The sequence below is a fragment of the Hemiscyllium ocellatum genome, chromosome 9 (assembly GCF_020745735.1).
Source record: "Hemiscyllium ocellatum isolate sHemOce1 chromosome 9, sHemOce1.pat.X.cur, whole genome shotgun sequence".
NCBI lineage: Eukaryota > Metazoa > Chordata > Chondrichthyes > Orectolobiformes > Hemiscylliidae > Hemiscyllium > Hemiscyllium ocellatum.
The window spans coordinates 81,126,594-81,153,220 of record NC_083409.1 but is presented as its reverse complement, the minus strand read 5'-3'; the positions used below and the strand labels follow the sequence as shown (position 1 = coordinate 81,153,220).

At 41.7% G+C, this 26,627-nt stretch overlaps 1 protein-coding gene across 2 annotated transcripts in view; it reads left to right on the top strand.

Annotated features, from left to right (window-relative positions):
• The window catches only part of ccdc24 (coiled-coil domain containing 24), a 94,541-nt gene that overhangs the window by 38,747 nt on the left and 29,167 nt on the right, over positions 1–26,627 (top strand). For both annotated transcript variants that reach the window (XM_060829870.1, XM_060829869.1), the window contains 3 exons: positions 5,644–5,816; positions 14,405–14,572; positions 17,459–17,557. In XM_060829870.1, the coding sequence (XP_060685853.1) occupies positions 5,644–5,816; positions 14,405–14,572; positions 17,459–17,557 (440 nt within the window). The remainder of the gene's footprint in view (positions 1–5,643; positions 5,817–14,404; positions 14,573–17,458; positions 17,558–26,627) is intronic.

The window sequence follows — 26,627 nt, the reverse complement described above, 5'->3', positions numbered from 1 at the left end:
TTCCTTTTCCATCACTATTTTAAAACGAATAGAATTACAGTTGCTGGCCCCAAAGTGCTCCCCCACTGACACCTCCGTCACCTGCCTTATTTCCCAAGAGTAGGTCAAGATTTGCATCTTCTCTAGTAGGTACATGCACATGCTGTGGCAAGGACTGATCAGGGATAGTCAGCATGGCTTTATGCATGGGAAATCTTATCTCATGAACTTGACTGAGTTTTCTGAAGAAGTAACAAAGAAGATTGATGAGGGCAGAGCAGTAGAAGTGATCTATATGGACCTCAGTAAGATATTTAACAAGGTTCCCAATGGGAGACTGGTTAGCAAGTTTAGATGTTCTGGAATACAGGAAGAACTAGCCATTTGGAACTGGCTTGAAGGTAGTAGATAGGGGGTGGTGGTGGACGGTTGCTTTTCAGACTGGATGTCTGTGACTAGTTCAGTGCCACAAGGATTGGTGCTGGGTCCACTGCTTTTCATAGAACATAGAACATTACAGCACAGTACAGGCCCTTTGGCCCTCAATGTTGCGCTGACCTGTGGAATCAATCTGAAGCCCGCCTATCTAGCACTATTTCACTTTCATCCGTATGTTTATCCAATGACCATTTAAATTCCCTTAAAGTTAGTGAGTCTACTATGCTGTTGGTGAGGTTTTCCACACTCCTACGAATCTGACTAAAGAAACTACCTCTGACATCTGTCCTATAACTATCACCCCTCAATTTAAAGCAATATTCCCTTGTGCTGGCCATCACCATTCAAGGCAAAAGGCTCTCATTGGCCACCCTACCTAACCTCCTGATTATCTTGTATCTCAGTTAAGTCACCTGTCAACCTCCTCCTCTCTAATGAAAACAGCCTCTAGTCGCTCAAAGATCTTCTCTCCATACCAGGCAACGTCTTAGTAAATCTCCTCTTTCCAAAGCTTCCACATTCTTCCTAGAATGTGGTGACCAGAACTGTACACAGTAGTCCAAGTGTGGCCGCAGCAGAGCTCTGTATAGATGTCGTATGACCTCGTGGTTCCGAAATTCAGTCCCTCAACCAATAAAAGCTAACACACCATATGCCTTCTTAATAACCCGATCAACCTGGGTGGGATCTATGAACACGGACACCGAGATCTCTCTGCTTATCTACACTATCAAGAATCTTACCGTTAGCGCAGTACTCTTTATTCCTTTTGCTCCTTCCAAAGTGAATCACCTCACACTTTTCCACAATAAACTGCATTTGCTACCTCTCAGTCCAGATCTGCAGCCTATCTATGTCCCTCTGTTATCTGCAACATCCTTCAGCACTATCCGCAAGTCCACTGACCTTAATGTCATCTACAAATTTACTAACCCATCCTTCTACGCCCACATTTGTAAAAATAACAAATAGCAGTGGCCCCAGAACAGATCCTTGCGGAACCCCACTAGTAACTGAACTCCAGGATGAACATTTCCCATGAACCACCACCCTTTGTCGTCTTTTAGCTAGCCAATTTCTGATCCAAATTGTGAAATCACCCTCAATCCCATGTCTCTGCAAGAGCCTACAATGGGGAAGCTATTCATAATTTATATAAATGATTTGGATGTGAACATAGGAGGTACAGTTAGTAGGTTTGCAGATGACACCAAAATTAGAACTGTAGTGGACCACAAAGAAGGTTACTTCAGAGTGCAACGGGATCTTGATGGGTCAATGGAACAAAGAGTGGCAGAGGGAGTTTGAATTTAGACAGATGTGAGATGCTACATTTTGGCAAAACAGATCAGAGCAGGACTTAAACACTTAACGGTAAGGTCCGAGGGAGTGTTGCTGAACAAACAGACCTTGGAGTGCAGGTTCATAGTTCCTTGAAATTAGAATCGCAGGTAGATGGGATAGTGGAAGAAGAGTTTGATATGCTTTCCTGTATTGGTCAGAGCATTGAGTATTGGAGTTGGGAGGTCATGTTGTGGCTGTACAGGCATTTGTTAGGTCACTTTTGGAATATAATCAACGAGGTAAAAACAATGACTGCAGATGCTGGAAACCAGATTCTGGATTAGTGGTGCTGGAAGAGCACAGCAGTTCAGGCAGCATCCAAAGTGCAGCGAAATCGATGTTTTGGGCAAAAGCCCTTCATCAGGAATAAAGGCAGTGAGCCTGAAGTGTGGAGACATAAGCTAGAGGAGGGTGGGGTGGGAAGAAAGTAGCAATAGGTCAGGGAGGAGAGGGTGGAGTGGATAGGTGGAAAAGAAGATAGGCAGGTAGGACAAGTCTGGACAAGTCATGAGGACAGTGCTGAGCTGGAAGTTTGGAACTAGGGTGAGGTGGGGAAAGGGGAAATGAGGAAACTGTTGAAGTCCACATTGATGCCCTGGGGTTCAAGTGTTCCGAGGCGGAAGATGAGGCGTTCATCCTCCAGGCGTCTGGTGGTGAGGGAGCGGCGGTGAAGGAGGCCCAGGACCTCCATGTCCTTGGCAGAGTGGGAGGGGGAGTTGAAATGTTGGGCCACAGGGCGGTGTGGTTACTTGGTGCTGGTGTCCCGGAGATGTTCCCTAAAGCGCTCTGCTAGGCGGCATCCAGTCTCCCCAATGTAGAGGAGACCACATCGGGAGCAACAGATACAATAAATGATATTGGTGGATGTGCAGGTAAAACTTTGGATGTGGAAGGCTCCTTTAGGGCCTTGGATAGAGATGAGGGAGAAGGTGTGGGCGCAGGTTTTACAGTTCCTGCGGTGGCAGGGGAAAGTGCCAGGATGGGAGGGTGGGTTGTAGGGGGGCGTGGACCTGACCAGGTAATCACGGAGGGAACGGTCTTTGCGGAAGGCGGAAAGTGATGGGGAGGGAAATATATCCCTGGTGGTGGGATATATTGGAGGTGGTGGAAATGTCGGGGGATAATTTAGTTTATGCGAAGGTTGGTAGGATGGAAGGTGAGCACCAGGGCGTTCTGTCCTTGTTACGGTTGGAGGGGTGGGGTCTGAGGGCGGAGTTATTGCGGGATGTGGACGAGATGCGTTGGAGGGCATCTTTAACCATGTGGGAAGGGAAATTGCGGTCTCTAAACGAGGCGGCCATCTGGTGTGTTCTGTGGTGGAACTGGTCCTCCTGGGAGCAGATACGGCGGGGGCGGAGGAATTGGGAATATGGGATGGCATTTTTGCAAGAGGTAGGGTGGAAGAGGTGTAATCCAGGTAGCTATGGGAGTCAGTGGGTTTGTAAAAAATGTCAGTGTCAAGTCGGTCGTCATTAATGGAGATGAAGAGGTCCAGGAAGGGGAGGGAGGTGTCAGAGATGGTCCAGGTAAATTTAAGGTCAGGGTGGAATGGGTTAGTGAAATTGATGAATTGCTTGACCTCCTCGTGGGAGCACGAGGTGGCACCAATGCAGTCATCAATGTAGCGGAGGAAGAGGTGGGGAGTGGTGCTGGTGTAATTACGGAAGATCAACTGTTCTACGTAGCCAACAAAGAGATAGGCATAGCTGGGGCCCATACGTGTGCCCATGGCTACCCCTTTGGTCTGGAGGAAGTATTGCATGCAATTCTGGTCTTCCTATTGGAAGCATGTTGTGAAACTTGTAAATCTTTTCTGAACCCTTTCAAGGATGTTGCCAGGGTTGGAGGATTTGAGCTATAGGGAGAGGCTGAATAGGCTTGGGGGTGTTTTCCTGGAGCATCGGAGGCTGAGGGGTAACTTTATAGAGGTTTATAAAATTGAGGGGCATGGGTAGGATAAATAGACAAGATCTTTTTTCCCTCGGGTGGGAGAGTCTAGAACTAGAGGGCATAGGTTTAGGGTGAGAGGGGAAAGATATAAAAGTGATGTAGGGGGCAATGTTTTCACAAACAGTGGTCGCTGTATGGAATGAGCTTCCAGAGGAAGTGGTGGAGCCTGGTACAATTAGAGCATTTAGAGTTAGAGTCACAGACATGAACAGCAGGGAAACAGATCCTTCGGTCCAACCTATCCATGCCAACCAGATAACCCAACCTAATCTAGTCCCACCTGCCAGCAACTGGCCCATATCCCTCCAAAGCCTTCCAGTTCATATACCCATCCAAGTGGCTTTTAAATGTTGCCTTCACCACTTCCTCTGGCAGCTCATTCCATACACGTAACACCCTCTGCGTGAAAAAGGTGCCCTTAAGGCCTCTTTTATATCTTACCCCTCTCACCCTAAACCTATGCCCTTTAGTTCTGGACTCACTGACCCCAGGGAAAAGACTTTGTCTATTTATCCTATCCATGACCCTCATGATTTTATAAACCTCTATAAGATCACCTCTCAGCCTCCTATGCTCCAGGGAAAACAGCCCCAGCCTGTTCAGCCTCTCCATATAGCTCCCTGGCAACATCCTTTGTAAATCTTTTCTGAATCCTTTCAAGTTTCACAACATTTTTCCAACAGAAATGAGAGCAGAATTGCACGCAATATTCCAACAGTGGCCAAACCAATGTCCTGTATAGCCGCAACATAACCTCCCAAATTCTGTACTCCATTCTCTGACCAATAAAGGAAAGCATACCAGGCGCCGCCTTCACCATTCTATTTACCTGTGATTTCACTTTCAAGGAGCTGTGAACCTGCACTCCTAGGTCTCTGTTCAGCAACACTCCCAAGGATCTTAACTATTAAGTGTATAGGTCCTGCTAAGATTTGCTTTCCCAAAATGCAGCACCTCACATTTATCTAAATTAAACTCCATCTGCCACTTCTCAGCCCATTGGCCCATCTGATCAAGATTCAGTTGTAATCTTAGCTAACCTCCTTCACTGTCATCTGCACCTTCAATTTGGTGTTATCTGCAAACTTACTAACTATACCTCTTATGCTCACATCAGTATCATTTATATAAATGATGAAAAGTAGTGAAACCAGCACTGATCCTTATGGCACTCCACTGGTCACAGGTCTCCAGTCTGAAAAACAACCCTCCACCACCACCTTTGAGTCAGATCTGTATCCAAATAACTAGTTCTCCCTGTATTTAAAAGGCATCTGGGTGGGTATACGAATAGGAAGGGTTTAGAGGGAAAAGGTCCAAGTGCTGGCAAATGGGACGAGATTAGGTTAGCCTATCTGGTCAACATGGACAAGTTGGACCAAAGAGTCTGTATCCGAGCTGTCCATCTCTGACTCTGAGCTTAGCTGTGGACCAATTTAATCATGTGTTTCTGGAACACAGCACCTTACACTTGCCTTTAAGATAAAGTAAAAGTTAGGGTCTAGGCTACCTCCCTGAAATATTTTGGTGGGGTTTGGGGTGTGGGAGGGCAAGGGAAGTGCTGGTTTGGTCTCTAACAGCCCATTTCTTTTCGACGTGATCACAGAAATCCACTGAAAATTGTTGTTTTCAAATGGCATGAACTTTGAATTAATCAAACTCCAAAAATAGAATTTTATACTACATGGAATAATTTAGCCTAAAATGTGTATTACAGTCTGCGTATAAAATCAGCTTGTCAAAATAAAAACTGTTGGAATTAAACTGCTCTAATTTAGATTGCTATGTGACTCCTTAATATGTTACTTCACTGGGGCACACTATAAGTCTGTATCATCATTCTTGGCTAGCCATTATTTTCTAGTTATTCACTCAGTGCGGCAATCAACTTGTTCATTTGTTTATAGCTTTGCATGTTGGTCTCTATTTTAGGTGTCCACTTTCCTGGAAATATGGCAAGGGATGAGAGCAACCAGATTGACAGTTTCTCAATTGCAAGCTTCACGTGCAGCTCTACCAGAGTCTCCTGCAATCAAAGATCTGCTTAGACAAGAAATTCAATTACTGCTTTTAGATGTTCAAAAAAGAGCCCAAAAGGAGGGCAGGTAGAGTATTCACAAGATTTCTTTATTCTGTCACCAAGTCATCGATGTACAGCTCAGAAACAGATGCTTCCGTCCAACTCGTCCATGCTGACCAGATATTCTAAATTAATCTAGTCCCATTTGCCACCACTTGGCCTATATCCATCTAAACCCTTCCTATTCATATACCCATTCAGATGCCTTTTTAAATGTTGTAATTGTACCAGCCTCCCCACTACTTCCTCTGGTAGCTCATTCCATACACTCATCACCCTCTGTGTGAAAAATTTGTCCTTAGGTCCCTTTTAAATCTCTCTCACCCTAAACCATGCCCCTCTAGTTCTTGATTCCCCCATCCCAGGGGAAAAAACTTGTCTATTTACTCTATCCATGCCCCTCATGATTTTATACATCTCTCTAAGGTCACCCCTCAGCCTCTGGTGCTCCAAGGAAAACAACCCCAGTCTATTTATTGACTATGTTAAGCTGGAATGCAATATCACTGCAGTTAAACAACATTTTAAAAATAAAAGATCTGACCTTCTTGCTTGATCTTTCTTGTTTTTGTTCTGTTCTATAATTTTCAGCAAGTTTCCAGCCCCTTGGTTTGAAGTACTGAAAAACACCTATTGCTCCCTAGTTGTTTAGTTTCATTTGCAATAAGAACTGATTTGCCTTTGAGTATTACTACAGTCTAAATCCTTTGAATTTAATTAGCAGCAAGAAGCTTACATCAAACTATTTATGTAGACTGTAAGATTAATAATATGGAATTGCTTTGATGGTTGTCCCAAGATTTAAAAACTGCTTTTCTTTTATGTCTTTCTCTCTATAATTTTGGGAGGGAAACAAAAAAGCTCTTCGAGAGGGTGTGAAATGACCGCCTATGTTTGTCTGTATTCTTCTCTGATGCTAATAGTGACTATTCTATTATTGAGAAAAACAAATCATTTAAGAAGGATGTTGATTTTATAGATTTAGAAAGGGCAGCTAATTTTTTTTAATCATCTCTAGGGAACATTTTTCAGCAATAGTAAAATTTGTTTACAATTCTCAATCATTTGGAAGAGTATCTGTGTGTAATATACTAATTATGAAAGGAAAATTTGATGAATGCTTAAAGTCCTGAAATGTTGTCTCTATAAAAGCAGGGGACTAAGAGTAACTGGATAGCTTTCCAAAGAGTCAGCAGAAGAGACAATGGGACAAATTCTGCACTACATCATTGTGATTATAGCTGCTAGAGAGAAGAGCAGCCAAGAGGATGTCTACCATGCACCTTGATGCGTGTTGTAACCAAATAAAAAGCACATGAACAGAAAGAGGATGACTCATTTGTTTTTGTGGTGACTTTGGGCCTGCTGTTTTCTCCAAGAATGCATTTTATTCATTATATTTCTAGAAGTACATTACAAAACCTTTTGACTTGAAAACCACCAAGTGTAGTAAAATGCAATTTTCTTTCCACCATGTTCACTTTTAGATGTCTCAGTATGATTGCAATGCCTTTGATTTTTGCAGTATAGATTCCATGGCAGGCAGTGTATGAGCACATACCTATCCCGTTCCATCACTAAACTAAACGTAACTGAATTATGGTCACTCTCTCCAAAGTGCCCACCTACAACTAAATCAAACACTTGGCCTGGTTCATTACCAAGCACCAGATCCAGTGTGGCCTCCCCTCTTGACGGCCCTTCAACATACTGTGTCAGGAAACCCCTCCCGTACACATTGGTCAAAAACTGATCCATCCGACGTACTAGAGCTATATAACATTTCCAGTCAATGTTGGGGAAGTTAAAATCCCCCATAATGACCACCCTGTTCCTTTCACTCCCACTCAGAATAATTTTGCTAATCCTCTCGTCCACCTCCCTGGAACTCTGCGGAGGCCTATAAAAACTCCAAGCAGTGTGACCTCTCCTCCTGTTTCTAACCTCAGCCCACTCAGTAGACAAGTCCTCATCAAAAATTCTCTCAGTCATCGTTATACTATCTTTGACTAACAAGGCCACGCCTCCCCCTCTTTTACCACCTTGCCTGTTTTTAATGAAAGATCTAAACCTCGGAACCTCCAACATCCATTCCACACCCTGCTCTGTCCATGTCTCTGAAATGGCCACAATGTCGAAGTCCCAGGTACTTATCCATGCTGCAAGCTCACCTACCTTACTTCGGATACATCTGGCGTTGCAGTAGACATGCTTTAAACGTTTGCTGTCTGCCAGCATGTTCCTGTGACCCTGAAATCTTGTCCCTGTCCTTCCTACTCTCATCCTCCTGTGCACTGCAACTGCACCTCCGGTTCCCATCCCCCCTGCTGAGCTAGTTTAAACCCACCCGAATAGCACCAGCAAATTTCCCACCCAAGATATTAGTACCCCTCTGGTTCAAGTGAAGACTGCCCTGTTAGTACAAGTCCCACCCTCCCCAGAATGAGCCCCAATTATCCAAAAACCTGAAATCCTCCCTCCTGGACCATCCTTGCAGCCACGTGTTTAGCTGATATCTTTCCTTATTCCTTGCCTCGCTATCATGTGGCATGGGTAACAATCCAGAGACAACAACGTTGTTTGTTCTCGCTCTCAGCTTCCACTCTAGCTCCCTGAAATCCTGCCTTACATCCCTATCCCTCTTTCTGCCTATGTCGTTGGTACCTACATGGACAACAACTTGAGACTGGTCACCCTCTCCCTTCATGACCCCAAAGATACGATCCGAGACATCATGGATCCTGGCACCTGGGAGGCAACACACCAACTGCGAGTCTTGTTCATTCCCAACAAGCCTTCTATCTGAGCCTCTAACTATTGAGTCCCCAATGACTAACACACTCCTCCTTGCCCTCCTTCTTTTCTATGCAACAGGGACAGGCTCTGTGCCAGACACCTGGGCCCCACTGCTTGCCCCTGGTAAGTCATTCCCCCTCAACAGTATCCAAAACGGTATACATGTTTTTCAGGGGAACGACCACAGGGGGTCCCTCCACTGACTGCTTTTTCCCCTTTCGAACAGTTACCCAGCTTTCTTCTTGCTTAGGAATAACTACTTCCCTGTAACTCCTATCTATCACAGCCTCTGCCTCCCAAATGATCCGAAGTTCATCCAGCTCCCGCTCCAGTTCCCTAACACTGTCTTGGTGGAGTGAGAGTCGGGTACACTTCCTGCAAATGTACTTGGATGGGACACGAATAGCTTCCCTGACCTCAAACATCATGCAGGAAGGACATTGCTCTCCCTGCACTGCCATCCCTGCTAGTCCCTTAGTCACAAAGTAAAAAAGAGACGCTTACCTGATATGTCCTTGGTCTTTAAGGTTAGAGGAGATGGTTGGGTGGGAGGCCCTACAAAGATAGGGTCTCGGGTTGAGGAGACACTAACTTATATAGCAGGATGGAAATAAAAATAAGAAGTCCCTCCTTTCCCAGAAATCTTTGCTCTCTGACTTCAAATTTAAAAGCACAAGTCAGTGACTCACCGCTCCCGGCAGGCCCCTGGTGCAAGCTCCCAGCCTTCGAGTTGCTGCTGCCGCTGTTCTCCTATTCCATTTGGTAGATCTTTATCTACGCCATAACCGTCCGATTAGATTTTTGACTGTGTTAAGAGAATTATATGAGAAAGTCTACTGTTTCCTTTACCATCAAGGCGCCTCCAATGTTTCATGTGGACCACTGCCTGATGGTCTCAGAGTCAAACCTAGCTTTCTGCACAAGTGTTTCTGCAGAGGTTAGATGGTATGATGTAGTCAACTGCTGGGAATGTTCCATGGCAACCTATCCTTAGTGACTTTAGAGGCATTTCATGTTTGTTTGCCAAGAATATATTCCCAGTTTAATGTGATATTTGTGTATCTTGTCCCTAAGAGTACAGTTCACTTTTGACCTTGAAATGTAGAGCAAGATGATTTAAGTAATCGCAATAGAACAGGCGTGTGGAATGGACCAGACAACTGCACTGAGTGGCCCTTATACCTGATGACCAGATTCTTGCCCACAGTGACAAAGCGTGATCACATGTAAATGCCCAGGTTTGGTTTTGCCCATCACTACTTGCTCCTTTCAGTTTTTAATGTTGACTGTGCTCCCTCTGAATCATATTGTCAGCACCTTCAGATAGTCTGACCTGAGGGTGAAGAGGAAAAAGGTTAGTTACTTCAGCACCCGAAGAAAATGGCCTCGCTCTTGCTGTGAATTTCCTTTTGCCATCGAGGCCAATTGAGCTTGTTTTGATGCTCATTGGTCTGCTTGCCAACAGATGTGAGCAGAAAGTGGCGACATTATTCATAAACGGGGTGGGAGGCTCTGTCCTGCACCCCATAGCCTGGGATTGCCACCCTTATGGTAAAAAATGAGGTCTGCAGATGCTGGAGATCACAGCTGCAAATGTGTTGCTGGTCAAAGCACAGCAGGCCAGGCAGCATCTCAGGAATAGAGAATTCGACGTTTCGAGCATAAGCCCTTCATCATTCTTGAAGGACTTGCCAAAACATTCTATGGAACAAACAACTAGGCCAGATAGAAGGGGCAGCCTTGTCTGTCTCCAGATTTGATTGGAAAGGCTCCTTATTTTCCACGGGTGGTCACAACCCTCAGACTAGGTCATTAAAATTTGGTCTGTGATCAGGAACAGGTGGGTGTGACTGGAGGTAGACAGGTATGGCGACCCGGGGATGGTGTACTCATCAGTCATCAAAGAACTGACTACAAAAATTGAGGTGATATTCTGTATGTTTTTAATATTTAAGGTGAAATAATGTTGATGTGAAATCTGCAATCATTTAAATTCATCACTCCTTATACATCTTATTATTCCTTTCCATCACTTCATGCCCTGTGATAATTGCTGGGGTCTAGACGTTTGACTTTTCTTTTAAATAGTATTTGCAGTACCAGCACTCAATGCCAGTTCTGTTTGGAGGTGTTCCTAGAAATTTAAGTTTAACAGTTCTCATGGGCTATTAGCTGCATTACTTGCTAGATTCGTACCTAATGAGGGATACACCTCTGGAAGGTTGCCAAACCATGGTACTCCAGTTTCAACTGTTATTCTGTCCATTGAAGGTCCTACTTAAACACTTGCTTACTTTTAGAGTATCAGGTGTGGTTCAGTGGGGATTGGTCTTAAAGCAGATTAGGTACCTGGCACTGGTAATCAATGTTGAGTCAAATAGGTTGTTCTCAATCAAGTGGTAGTTAGAATGACATTTTGGACAAATTGTAGCTTCTGTTAATGGAAATAACACTTATCCAGAATAGTAGCAGCATGAAACAGCTTCCCTAACCTGTTCTTCAAATCTTTGAAATACTTTGCCTTTCCACAACAATTTGAGGTAGATTGGGCACTTTGCAGGATCAAAAGTGTCAGCGTTTCACCCATTTGCTAGTCTGCATGTATGCAGGAGCAATAATCTGAATAAAGGCCATTGACATGTGTTATGGACTAGGCCTGATCCCTCAAAGCATTTTCCAGCAGGCAGCCCAGACTGTAACTTTGCTATTTGTTTCATGTAAATATACAGTGGATATTTCTGATTTAGTTGGTCCGACTGCTAAGTTTTAAACAAACAATTTATTTATGAGATTACGGAATGAAATACAAAGAACAGAATATAGAATACTGGATTAATTATCCTATCCAAAAACCTGACCAACTATCCTGACTTAATGATCCTGTTCCAAAAATACTTGCATCAATTTGTGGGCGGCACGGTGGCACAGTGGTTAGCACTGCTGCCTCACAGCGCCAGAGATCTGGGTTCAATTCCCGCCTCAGGCGACTGACTGTGTGGAGTTTGCACGTTCTCCCCGTGTCTGCGTGGGTTTCCTCCGGGTGCTCCGGTTCCCTCCCACATTCCAAAGATGTGCTAAATTGTCCGTAGTGTTAGGTAGGGGGTAAATGTAGGGGTATGGGTGGGTTGCCGCTTCGGCGGGTCGGTGTGGACTTGTTGGGCCGAAGGGCCTGTTTCCACACTGAAAGTAATCTAATCGAATCTAATCTAATCTAATCCCCATAAACACCCTCTTGGCACAAAAGGTCGAATCAAACAAAGGCTTACAGGTTTTAAGCGAGAGAGAGAGAGTACCAGGCTGGACTTAGTGGCAGCAGCCTTTCTTCACACACCCTGCTGCTGAACTAATTCTATCTAAACAGAGGCTAGCTACACAGCTAGCTGGCTGCTCCCCTTTGATTATGCCTGTTTTTAAGACATGAAAGCCTTCAACTGGAAGCATTATATGTTAGAGGTAAACAAAGCGGGCCCGAATAAACCTTTAAAACCCAGCCCTTGTTGGAGCCTGGCCAATTACCCCTCTCTGGGGAAAAAAAACTCCAGGGCACATAACTTTGAGAAAAGGACCAGCTTTGAGACACATGGATGCTCATTTTGATGCATTTATCCTTTAGAGTTATGGAGTCATAAGGATGTACAACACAGAAACAGACCCTTCAGTCCAACCTGTCCACACCGACTAGGTATCCCAATCCAATCTAGTCCCACTTGCCAGCACCCGGCCCATATCTCTTCAAACCCTTCCTATTCATATACCCAACCAAATGCCTCTTAAATGTTGCAACTTATTAGCTAAATCAATGTAAATTCCAAACTCTTGAGGCACCAGCAAAGAACCCTGCTGTACTCCACGCATCACCTCCTTCCAATCAGGCAAAGGCCACTTTATGCACGCACTCTGTTTTCTGCCAACCAGCCAGACCTTTATCTGTGCTGATATGTTGCCCCTAAGCCATGAGCTTTTATTTTCCACAATAACCTTATGTGGCACTTCATCAAATGCCTTCTCAAAATCATTGTCATCGAGTTCCTAAAACTTCTGTATCACATAAGAATTATCCTCAGGGTGATATGTTCCAGCTTATTTTACTATAATTGGCATGTGTCATGGAGATAGATTCTTGCCATCTGTTCTGCTGCACTGTAAGTTAATGTTTGTCAGATTTTAGCACAATTATGTCATTGTATCTGTTTAATTTTATAGAATTGATGTGAACCTTGGGTTTCACTACAGTCAAGATACTGTATCAATATGCAAGTTGTTTATGTAATAAATTTTGAAAGGGAGAACATTCATTGGATGTGATCAGTAATTTGGGTGGAATGTTGAGTAAACAGAGGGACAGGAGTAGGCCATTCAACCTGTTGAGTCTGCATTGGCATTGAATATGATCATGGCTGATCCAACACTTCAATACCTTTTTACCTGCACTATCCTCATAACCCTTTACACTTGTAATCAGAAATCTATCAGCCTCCACTTTAAATATACTCGAAAGACTGAGCTTCCATAGCCCTTTGGGTTTGAAAATTCCAAAGGGTCACAACCCTTTCAGATAAAAGTGCTGTTTGTATCTGTTCTAAATGGGATTCCCCTTATTTTTAAATTGTGCTTGTTTGCATTTACCCTGTACATCTTTTTTAAGTATTTTGTCGGCTTCAATGAGATCATTGTTCAATCTTAAAATCTCGAGACAGTATATGCCTAGTTTGCCTACTGTCTGTTCAGAGGACAGTCTACCAACCTAGCAGAAAAACTGGCAAACCTTTGTTGCACTCCCTCCCAATTGTAATATCTTTCCTGAGGTAAGCAAATCAAAACTTCAGCAATACTCCAGGTGCAGTCTGGTTAAGCTTTTATATAACTGAAACAAGATTTTACTGCTCTTGTGACAAGGCTAACATTCCTTGAGCCTTCCTAATTGCTTGCTGCACTTGCACATTCACTTTCCGCGATTTATTATCTAGGGCACCCAAGTCCCTTTGCACATGTACACTTTCCAACCTTTCATAGTTTGTTTAACTATTTGTCCTGTCTATTTGGAGTCAACATTTAACATAGCTGTAGAGTAGAAGGACCTCTCATTACAATTGCTTTTAAACTAATAGTATTATGTTTGGTACATACCTAGTTTCACAGAGAGAATTTATTGACGAGCTCTTCTGAATCAAATAATATTGAATGGGAATTATTTTATCCCATGGAATTAATATTTGTAAATCTGGAATCAGACCCCTGATGTGAGATTGTAAATTGATTCTAAAATAGGGAAAAGAAATATCATACTTCCTTTCTGAAGATCAGGTTTGAGTAGAGAAATCATTTTTATCTTTATGAAGCCTAGGAGCATTGACACAATTTTGCATTAACCCAAGATATACCTGTCGGGATCTTTTGATGTTATTAGATATAAAGATTTTCTACATTCTAGAGCATGATCAGTTTTTACTATGAGAAAAGAGTTTTTGATTAAGTGTTGTAAACTGCAACTAATTAGCGTGTTGGTTTCCATCTAAAGAATGTAGTTTACGTATCTCAACAGATAATGAGTTGTCCTGTTTATTCCGGCCTTACAATAGGTCATGGTACATTCATAGTGTAAAATTGCTTCCAGTTGGACATCTGTTGTATTTTTAAAGGGCTTGAGATTCCCAAGGGCTTGAATTTCACACAGATGGAAAAGAAGTATGGAGAAATAGAGATTGGAATAAACCATATTATTTTACCGTTACCACAACCATTTGTAAAATTTAGAATAATAATAGGCTGACTGGTTTCCATGTCTGAGTCATGGCTGATACAATTTCTTTTCTTTAGGGATAAGAATGATGCACTTGCACCTTATAATCCTGATGTCGTCAGTTTTGCAATGGGACAAAGTAAAGTTCAAAACACCATGAATAATCCTGCAAACACAGTGAATTTGATAGACCAGCAGGTGGGACTAAGAACCTTTGAAACCAGCAACAGAAATGAGAATGGAAGGTTGGTAAGATTATACTATATTACAGGATTTTTCCAATGATTGTGTTATAATTGAATGTCTAATATAATTGAATTACATCTTGTTCTTGTGATGTGGGCAATGATATTGCACCTGGGCATTTGAAGTCAACATATAAAACCTCAATGTTTTACAGCCCTAAGTTATTTGTTATTTTCTACTTCAAGTCCACAACAAATAGTACTTTTAACCTTAATTTCACACCTTACCACTAGGCTACCATACAGGAACTTTGTCAACAGTGTGACATTTTACTGATGATTTGTGCTTGAGATTAATTAAATTCCAAGGGTTCATTTAATAATTTGTGTTCAAAACTTTTCCTGGTGATATTAATTTGCTGTTCAGTTTGCCCTGTTCTATATCCTCCTAGCTAGGTATGACTGATGATAACTGTTCTTTCCACATTTACAAAGGTGTACAAGCGTTGCTTTTAGCTGTGGTTTAGTATAAGAGATGTTGTATCAGAAGACTTGATGGCATTAATGTGATTACCATTACGTTGGTCTTCATGCTGCATTGTTCACGGTGCGCTAGGTTGCAGTATTTCACAATTTAAGTGATATTGGTTTGTTCGTGAAGTCAGACCTGGAGGCTAATAGGCTGATTAAGCAACCGACACAGCATCCCCAGGAGGACCATTGTGGTTTAGGCAATTCTGTTTGAGCGGATAGCAGTTGTTGAATAGTAATTGAGGCCTCAGGAAGAATCAACCATTCTATCATGAAAGAACTGGAATTAAGGTTCTTTTTAAAACTGTTTTCTGAGAGATGGTTCTGGGCTGCTGCTGAGACAGCATGAAGATTTGAAAACTTCCTGCCTAATCTGATACATCATCTTCTGGAAGCCTGAAGATTAGAGAGCTGAGTTAAGTATTGCAGCTGTTGCCTGTAAATTGAGATGGTGACCCTTATCAAGGTGTCAGATAAGCAGCAAGGAGTCTATATTTATGCCTGTGAAATAACACATTCTGAAAGCGATTTCAGTAATCTGACTAGCTTTGTTGCTTTCTTTTATTTATCCTTGACTTTTTATCCGTATTTTCTGTAAATCACGGACCCGAGTCCCCAAACTATAATGACGCTGGGTAAACTTTCCTGCTTAATTTAAAACCAGCAACACAGAAAAGATTTATCCTATGCAGTAATCTCCAAAACTTTGAGTGGCCAAGAACTATATAACGTAAAGGTTAACAACTTTATTTCTTAAAATATAACAGAATAATTAACCAACCACTATTTACAACTTCTTTCTCTAACCTATCTTTTATCTTTCCTTCTATAATTCTAGTCCGCTAAAACTCCCAATTAAGATTTACAAAACAACACCTATCTCGAAATCAGGCAGCTGTAGGTTCTTGTCGTCAAATCTTCCTGTGTTGTCTTTTCTCCTTGTTAGGAACTTCTGTGTCACAGGTTACTGATCGAAAAAGTACTTTTATGAGCGATTCTTTTCAAGCAGTCTGTAACATGCTAGGTCTTGGCAGTCCTCCTCTCAACTGTTCATTTTCCCCTGGTCTTATACCCCAGAGCATTGGATTATGTCATTGGCTTTTAAGATTGTCGATATACTCAATTGAAACTTGATTGGAAATTGGTATTTTTCCAGGGTATAATTTCAACTGATTGGCTGAATTCAAATTTGTTTTGTCTCTAGGCAAGGAACTAATTGACCCAGTGTTACATTGTTGCCTTATTGAGAACACTTGGTGCTGTGTCCGGTAGTTCTGCTGCTTTTACCTCTCTTAAAGGTACACACACATCTTCATAACAGATTGTCAACGATTAAATCAGTGACGTTCAACACAATCTGCAGTCAGCCATGTTCTGTTAATCATGGCAGCGTCTGTCTTCCTTCTTCAAACTTACTAATGTGCTATGTGATCATTCTCAAGGACTCCCTGCTATGAAAGCCCAAGATAAATGGACCTTATTTTCTGACCATGTGGTGCAGTGATCATATCCTTGTGATTTTATGTTCAGCCTATTATCATTCTTCCTGAATGGATGTTCATCATCAGAATCTATTTTGCAAATTAATCATCTAATTAAGTGTACCTTTAGTTATGTGCGGTAGATAAGTTGTCTCACACAGTCTATGCACAGTTGCAGAGGCAGTTTCATCTGATTTGACTTTTTTTAAATATCTTGGTAGTAAAATAAAATGTCAGCTGATATCACCAATTGAATTTGGCTTTATTTCTCCAACATGAACTACTGCTATTGATTGGCATATTTTCATTTCTTTATAATGTTGAACAAGTCTTATGCTACAGTAAAATGTCACAAGTTGACAGTACAGCCATGGGGTCGTTTAGTATTGCCTTATTTTCAGAGACTTTGATTAATTTATGACGTGTTGGTGTAGATAGAAAAGTGGATAGCTAACAGGAGTAACGAGCAGGTACAAATAGGTCTCTATTTGTTGACATGATGTAGCAAACATTCAGTGAGCTGCAGCCACCAGGTACCTGCTTTGATTTATTTGTTGGGAAGTTTTTAAGTAAAGGATGGAAACTTGGAAATGGCATATAAATAAGGTGAATTGGGATTTTAATAAGATGCATGGAAATAAAGTAGTCATTGCTCAAGACAGGATTCTGGATTCGCCATTTACAGCTTGAAGGGAAAATTTCTCCGTATCCAGAATCTGATTTATGTTCTCTCACATTTTCCCATCTTCCTCACCATTACCCATGCCACACCAAAGTGGGGAAATTTCCACCCAGTATTCTATAGAGACTTGGTTGAAACAGCAGCTAAGATAATTCTAATTGTGTAAGATCAATTTTGTAAGGAACTATTATGAAAAGATATACAGGTTTTCAGAAATATGTTTTCCTTAACTCTGACTCCTTCCTCTTTTAGCCTTTCAGGTCTTTCCAATTCCAACTACAAGGATAATATAAATGCCATAAAAGACAAGATTAATGTCAGAAATATTGATGAAGTTGTGGCACATTTGCAGTGAGTATCAATTACATGTTTTGGATATCTCTGATATTTACAAAAACACTATCAAAATGCCACAGTGAGTGATGAAAAATATGGTCTTTGTCATTTTTCATATAACTGCTAAATGATTAAAGGGAAGTCCCAGTTATGGCATTTAGGAATTATTGTTAAACCTGCGCCATTTTGGATGATGTTTTGTGGGATGTCATGCTGATGCTTAGAAGATTCTTAAGAGGGGGTTAGCATCCTCTGCACCAAGAATGAAAGAGCCTGTTATCTCTTCAGAATGTGCCCCTTACTTTTCTTTCCTGAGTGCTCATCCAAAACGCACAAGTTGGGGTTGTTAACATCAAATTTTGGGTAAGATCTCTTCTGCTTCCCCAATTCAAACAATGTTACATTTGCCTTCCTTACAGCTTCTGACCTTGCATGTTAGACTTCAGTCATTTACTGACAGAGTCAATTAAGTTCCTTGGCATTCCTACCCTTTCCAACATCTCTCCATTTAAGATGTCGTCTGTGCACCTGTTCTTTGTACCAAATGGATGACCTTATGTTTTTCCACATTAAATTCCATCTGCCATGTTCTTGCCCAATCACTAAATCTGTTCAAACCCTTCTGAAAACATTTTATATCTTCCTCACTCAAAACATTCTTGCTAAACTTTGTATCATCTGCAAATTTGCGAATATTTCCACATCCAATTCATCAATACATCTATTGATCTTTGCAGTACCCCATTAGTCACTATATGCTTGTATGAGAATGATCCAGCTATTCCTATTCTTTGTGTAGTAGTTGGCCCTTTTAAGTTTGAGCTCTGAGGAAGGGTCATATGACATGCTAGTCCAATCAGAGATAGAAGGGAATCTGGATAAGGCATGTATGTCCATCAGTTGATTTGGGGGAGCTAGGTATGTAAGAACTTGTAAGGTACTCTCTAAAGTTTGTAAATGAAAACACTTTTGACAACAAGTCTGTCAGACAGTAGTCAGCATGTAATGTCCTCGAGGCCCTGTTGTTAAAGAAGAGAGTTGATCCAGTCTGGTGGTTCCTGGAGTAGACTACCAAAGTAATTTGACAGAATGTCTCATTGACAGAACTTTCCATCAAGCACTAAAGCATTGCTTGGGCTGTTGGGGAGAAGGACAGTACCCATCAGATCCTTCATGTATGCCTGAACACTTCTGCCGCTGCATACTGCCCACAAAGTGATTGCTATTGGGGAAGAGACTGTCATGCACACATCTCTTTTGCCTTTGCAAAGAAGAGCTGGAGTGAGATGCAGTGGTTTTTGTTGTGGTTCATCCTGAGTAGCTCCCTGACCCAAGGCCCTGCTGAATGGGCTGTTCTCCGTGACACACACCGAGACAAACATCAACTGCACCTGAAGGACCACCAACAAGGTTAAAAACGCTCTTTTCTTCTTGTCTGCCCAAAATGTGTTGCTCTTCCAGAGCAAAGAGTTGACCTCAACCAGGTGAAGTTTTAACAAAAAAAGGTGTCGCTGACTTGCATGTTCCAAGGTCCAGGACTACATCCTGAGGGATGCACTGAAGCTTGGGGCAGCTGTTGGTAAGGCGCAGTGGGGAAAGACCATAGACTCAGTCTTTCCGCAAAACATACCCAGTATCTGCCAAGATCCAAGACCCACTCACTGCCTTAAAAAGAATGTAAATAGTCATTTTGCATGAGCAGCAAACATTTTTGTTTTACACCTAAATGGAAGCTCTGAGGAATGACAAATTCCATCGTCTTTTTTTTCCTGCAAAGTACATACAGAACTGGTTTCAGCCACTTTATACTGTATATACTTGTATAAGTGTTTTTATGCATATAAGCATATTTTTGCAATAAAGAGTACTCTGTAAGTAAGTGTTATAGTTGTATTAAATTGTGTTACATAAGTTAACTGGCAGAATCCAGCTTTGAAGTTATTACACTCTGTTTACTGTCTGTTAGCTAATCCTCAATTTGTGCCAAAACATTTCATCCTGTGCCATGTGTTTTAATTTTGCTAAGCAACCTTCTGTGCATGGCCCATATCAAAAGGCTTCTGAAAATCCAAATATATTAAACCATCAACACCCATGTATTTTGTTAGTACATCCATAAAACAAATTGCAACAAATTTGTCAAATACAATTTTTATTCATAAATTTATGCTAATCGAACATTTTTATCCAACATTACTCACGTCCTTTTTTGATAGATTCTAGCTTTTCCCAGCTACTGATGTAAGGCTGATGGATCTGTAGTTCCCTTTTGCTCCTTTTGTTTAAAAAGTGGATGAAAATTACAAGCTCCAGTCTGCAAGAATCATTCCAAAATCAATGGAATTTTGAAAGTTGGTTGATTGCCAATGCATCAACTATCTCTAGCCATCTCCTTGAACACCCTGGGATATTGACTGTTAGGTCTTGGGCATTTACCAACTTTCAGCCTCATTACTTTCTTGAATACAACCTTCTTACACTAATTTCCGTCAACACGTCAGGGTCTTCAGTCACTTCTGGGTGTCTCATGCTGGGAGATATCTTGATTCTTCCTTTCTGAAAACAAACACAAAATAACTATTTAGCTTCTCTGCTGTTTCTCTATTTTACATTCTTCCAACTCTGCTTTTAATGACTCACAATTGTCAGACACTTTTTTTACATACTTGTAAGCTTTTACAGTTCAATTTTATAGTTCCATGTTATACTTTTTGCTAGGTTATTCATAGTCTGTTCTTCCTTTCCTTATTGGTTCTTGATCCTCTTTCACTATTTTAACAACATTTCCAGTCCTCAGATTTATTACTATTTTTGGCATCTTTATAAGCCTTTTCTTTTAATTTTGTACAATCCTTAATTTCCTTTGTCAGCCCTGGTTATCTGACGTTTTGTGTTTTAGTAGCTTGACTGAATGTAGAATTGCTGTAACAGTTTGTATTTAAAGACTGTCCATTGCCTGTGTAGTTTTGCTTTTTAATGTATTTTCCCAATTCAGAGCGCTCACCTTGTGCCTCTTGCTTTTATAATTTGCTTTCTTAACTTTTAACTTAACTTCAGATTTGACTACCTCAGTTTCAAACATTACGTAAGATTTTAACATATTGTGGGCACTCATCCCTTGTACAAACAAAGTTAATAATAAGCCCTTTTTATCATGAGGTGCAATATCTAAAATACAGTTTTCTTATTGGCTCTTCAAAATGCACCTCTAGAAAATCATCCCGAAGGCATCTAGAAACTTGTCCTTCACAGCTTTTGTGCTCAATTAGTTTACCTATTGCAGATTGAAGTCATCCATGATTGCTGTGCTACACGTGCCTCAAACTTCATTCATTTCATATTTTATACCTGCCCCACGCTATCACAAAGTCCTCGAGTTTCTCCCTCCCGTTTTGTGATTTAGAGATATTTCTGAGATATTACTTGCAATGTTCTTTACTGTAGAGGATATAAGTGACCTGTTCAGTTCTTCTGTGATTTCCTGACTTCCTATTTTTCAACAGGACCAATGCTTACTGTATTTTTTAAAAATCTATAAAAATCGTCACTGCACATCTTTATATTTCTCCCATCTCATGTACTTTATTTTCTCCCTTCCTCATTTTAGAAATCATTACTTTTCTTCAAAAAAAATTGTCTAATCCAACCTGTCCCCCATCTTCACGCAATTACATTTTTTCTTTAAATTTAATGCCGTAATACTTATAGTTTAGTACACATGGTGTACCCTTCCCTTAGTTTTTTGTTGGAATGTATCTGTTTTGTGCATTCTGAAATATTCCCTTAAATATCTACCACTGCACATCTGTAACCTACCTCTTGGCCTAATTTGCTGGTTCACTTTAGCTACTTCTGTTTTTATGCTCTAAGAATTATCTTTATGTAAATGTATAATATCCGTCTTGGGCCCACCCTTCACTCTTGCACACTGAATGTGAAGTTCAGTCATATTATGATCAATGCTACTGTTATGGACCAGACCAGAACCCCTCAAAATATATTCAGAAGATGGCCTAGACCCTAACTTGTTCTTATTTTAAAGGCAAGTGCAAGATGTTGTATTCCAGATGCAATTTGATTGGCCAAACTACTCGACTTTAAACAAAATACACTTCATTTTTACACTACAGTTAAAATATAGACAATTTTTTAAAAACTTGAATGAACTGCAACTCCATCAAAAATAGTTGATTATATTGACTACTAATTAACTGTTCCAATATAATACCATCCCATAAATATATCATAAGCAAAGCTCAAAACGCCGATTTTCCTGCTCCTGGGATGCTGCCTGACCCGCTGTGCTTTTCTAGCACCACTCTAATTTAGACTCATCATTAGCAAATGCAAGTTCATTAAAATAGATTGTCTCACAAGCTACTCTCCAGAACAGAAGGAAAAACATTGAGAAAACTGAGAGAGAGCAGCAGGGAGAGATGCACTACAGCTTCCAAATCCCAGCAACATCTACTGAGAAACTAAAACTAAAAACCCTGGATCTGTGTGAGCTTGACCCCATTCAGGCTGCTTTTGTTGCAACCTTAAAAATAAACCCCAATGCCTCACAAGCTGTTTACTTTAGGGCTTTGAAGCAGAGCGATCAGCACCTCTAATCTCGATCTTTCTTCATTTAAAAAAAGGGACAGAACACATCTCTTAAAGCCATAGTGTCATCAAGCTACCTAGAGGGATATTAATTACGAGGGAAAGTGGAATTGAGGATTATCAGATCGGCATGGTCTCATTAGTGGAGCAGACTCAAAGGGCTGAATGGCCAGATTTTGTTCATGTACCTTGTGATCTTATGGTCATTCATTAATCTCATCTCGTTGTACAATACCTGGTCTAATTAAACTTGCTCTGATTGGCCTCAGAATATTTCATTCCAAGGAACTATTGTGCAGACCTTTTGCATGAATTTCTCATCTAGGCTACCTTTATCCATCTGATTTTGTAGTGTATATATGAATTAAATCCCCATGATGCATTTCTAATAAGCTCTCATTATTACTACTTTACACTCTGCCCCACTGTAAGGTTACTGTTGGCTATAAGCCATTCTGTCAACCGGCTTCTTTCCTTTATCATTGCTCATGTCCACCCAAGCTATTTTTGCACTCTACTTCCCATGATCTTAGGTCATTCCTCTGTATTGTGTTCATGCCATCAGTAATTATTGGCTCTGAAAGTGATCGGGCAAGTTGAAAAGGTGATTTTAAAAAGTATATGAAATCTTTGATTTAATAAAGAGTACAAAAACAGGAATAAAATGCTAGTTGAAACTCAACTAGAGTATAGTGATCAGTTCTGAACATTACATTTTGGGAGAGATCGGAATGGTTTCAACAAGGTGGAAAATAGATCCGATTACTTACAGTGTAAGTACAACAAGTCCACACTGACTCGCCGAAGTGGCAACCCACCCATACCCCTACATTTACCCCATTACCTAACACTACGGGCAATTTAGCTTGGTCAATTCACCTGACCCGCACATCTTTGGACTGTGGGAGGAAACTGGAGCACCCAGAGGAAACCCACGCAGACACGGGGAGAACGTGCAAACTCCACACAGTCGGTCTCCTGAGGCGGGAACTGAACCCGGGTCTCTGGCGCTGTGAGGCAGCAGTGCTAACCACTGTGCCACCGTGCCGCCCTGATCTGAGAATAGTTTCAAGAATGCGATACTTCAGTTACATTAATAAATTTGATTGGGATTATTCTCTTCAGAAGATATGGTTGAGAAATAACTTGGTAAGAAGTATTCACACTCAAGAGAGGTCCAGGCAGGATAGATACAAAGAATAGGAGAAAGTGAGGACTGCAGATGCTGGAGATCAGAGCTGAAAATGTGTTGCTGGAAAAGTGCAGCAGGTTAGGCAGCATCCAAGGAGCAGGAGAATTGACATTTTGGGCATGAGCCCTTCTTCAGGAATGAGGAAAGTGTGCTAAGCAGGCTAAGATAAAAGGTAGGGAGGAGGGACTTGGGGGAGGGGCATTAGAAATGCGAAATGGAAGGAGGGTAAGGTGAGGGTGATAGGCCAGGGTGGGGGCGGAGAGGTCAGGAAGAAGATTGCAGGTTAGGAAGGTGGTGCTGAGTTCGAGGGTTGGGACTGAGACAAGGTGGGGGGAGGGGAAATGAGGAAACTGGAGAAATCTGAGTTCATCCCTTGTGGTTGGAGGGTTCCTAGGCGGAAGATGAGGTGCTCTTCCTCCAGCCGTTGTGTTGTTATGGTCTGGCGATGGAGGAGTCCAATGACCTGCATGTCCTTGGTGGATTGGGAGGGGGAGTTGAACTGTTGAGCGACAGGGTGGCTGGGTTGGTTGGTCCGGGTGTCCCAGAGGTGTTCTCTGAAACGTTCTGCAAGTAGGCGGCCGGTTTCCACAATATAGAGGAGGGTGCAGTGGATGCAGTAAATGGTGTGTGTGTGGAGGCGCAGGTGAATTTTTGGTGGATATAGAAGGTTCCCTGGGGCCTTGGAGGGAAGTGAGGGGCGGGGGAGGTGTGGGCGCAAGTTTTGCATTTTTTGCGGTTGCAAGGAAAGGTGCCGGGAGTGGAGGTTGGGTTGGTGGGGGATGTGGACCTGACGAGGGTGTCACAGAGGTAGTGGTCTTTTTGGATCGCTGATAGGGGCGGGGAGGGAAACATATCCCTGCTGGTGGGGTCTATTTGGAGGTGGCGGAAATGACGAAGGATGATAAGATGTATGTGGAGGTTGGTGGGCTGGTAGGTGAGGAAGAGTGGGGTTCTATCCTGGTGGCAATTGGAGAGGTGGGGTTCAAGGGCGGAGCAGTGGGAAGTGGAGGAGATGCGGTGGAGAGCATCATCGATCACGTCTGGGGGGAAATTGCAGTCTTTGAAGAAGGAGGCCATCTGGGTTGTTCGGTATTGGAACTGGTCCTCCTGGGAGCAGATGTGGCGGAGACGAAGGAATTGGGAATATGGGATGGCGTTTTTACAGGGGGCAGGGTGGAAGGAGGTGTAGTCTAGGTGGCTGTGGGAGTCGGTCGGTTTATAGTAAATGTCCATGTTGATTTGGTCAGTTTATAGTAGATGTCCGTGTTTATTGGGTTGCCCGAGATAGAAATGGAGAGGTCTAGGAAGGGGAGGGAGGAGACTGAGATGGTCCAGGTAAATTTGAGGTCGGGGTGGAAGGTGTTGGTAAAGTGGATGAACTGTTCAAAGAATAGACAAAGATATTTCCCTGGGGTCGGGGAGTCCAGAACTGGAGGGCATAGGTTTAGGGTGAGAGGGGAAAGATATAAAAGAGACCTAAGGGGACAACCTTTTCATGCAGTGGGTGGTGCGTGTATGGAATGAGCTGCCAGAGGAAGTGGTGGAGACTGGTACAGTTGCAACATTTAAAAGGCATCTGGATGGCTATATGAATAGGAAAGGTTTGGAGGGATATGGGCCCGGTGCTGGCAGGTGGGACTCAATTGTGTTGGGATATCTGGTCAGCATGAACGGGTTGGACTGAAGGGTCTGTTTCCATGCTGTACATCTCTATGACTCTATAATGCCAGAGTTGAGAACTCAAGCATGTTGATTTAAGGTGATTGGCAAAAATACAGATGACATTATGAGATCAGTTTGTTTAAAGCAGCAACGTTTATATCTGCCTGAGAGGTTGGCTTTCAAAAGGAAATTGAATAATCATCCAAGGGGAATTTGCAGAGCTACAGGAAAAAGACAAGGGAGTGTTACTCTTTAGCACAAGTTTAATAGTCTAAATGGCCTCGTGCAGTGATATAACTATTTTATAATTTTGTTTCAAATTTCTACATATAAAATCATATAACTGACACAAAAGATAGCTCCAACATTTGCTAACTGCGTGATGAAATACTTCTAACTGCACCAACTTCAGAAAAGCATCTCTTACTATACCAGTGTGAATTTTTCATTGTCCACACATCCCATCTTGCAGAACTTCCCTGAACAAAAAAGCCACTTTACTGTTTAATTTATTTTCAGCACTTGTATGTTATGTATTCATAATTAAATTCATATAAAATTGTTTTGTGACTGTCCAAACTTAGAAATGACCAAAAGACATGTTCTTCCATCAATTTGTTCTTTATTTTGTGGAAATTCCTGAGTTGCACTGTTCTCTGTTACATTACCAATCCTCATTATTCATACTGAATTTAACATATTGGCGATGTTAAGAATGTTCCTTTGATTCAGTGAAACATCTGCAACAAACTGAGTTTACTTCCAAGTACATTGTCATCCATAAGAGAAAACCAACTGCTGTCTTTTAATCTTATTACATTGACTGTTTCAAGTGTAATAGCTGCCATGTGGATTGCTCTGAATTTCTAGACTCATCAAAGGAATGCAAACTGTAAATTTAAGTGCCAGACTCTAAAGGGAATTCAGGGTAGAAATCCTGTTTTAATGACAAAGGAGCTGTGGTAAAATGAAGCTCACATTGAGTGTTGCCGACCAAGACTAGAATGGTACAGAAAATTAAATAACAGGCCTGCAAAATAACAGACCTCAAATGAAGGTCAATGTAAGCTTGAACAGCCACTCTTATGTTATAGTTATCATAACATGATCAAGTTTCATGTAGTGTTTGTAAGAGATAAGTAAAGATTGGATACTAGAATTTTCAATTTAAGTAAGGCAGACTTCAATGGGATGAGATGAGACAGAGTCTCCAGTTGAGTGTGAGATTCTGGAAAAGCATAGCAAGTCAGGCAGCATCCCATGAGTAGGAGAATCGACGTTTTGGGCAAAAGCCCGATTCCTCATGAAGGACTTTTGCCCGAAATGTTGATTCTCCTGCTCCTCGCAAATTGCCTGACCTGCTGTGCTTTCCCAGCCCACACTCTTGACTCTGGCCTCCAGCATCCGCAGTGGCAGAGACTGTCCACAGTAAACTGGAAAGTTCTGCTAATAGATAAAACAACTCGGGAACAGTGGAGAGTGTACAAAGAAGCATTTAGTTATTCAGAAGCAGTTTGTACCCATAAAAAGGAAAAGCTCCACCTCAAAAAAAAATACAGCCCTGGGCATCAGAGGAGGTAAGGGGTGGGACACCATAAAATTAAATCAAAGGGCTTATAAAAATGT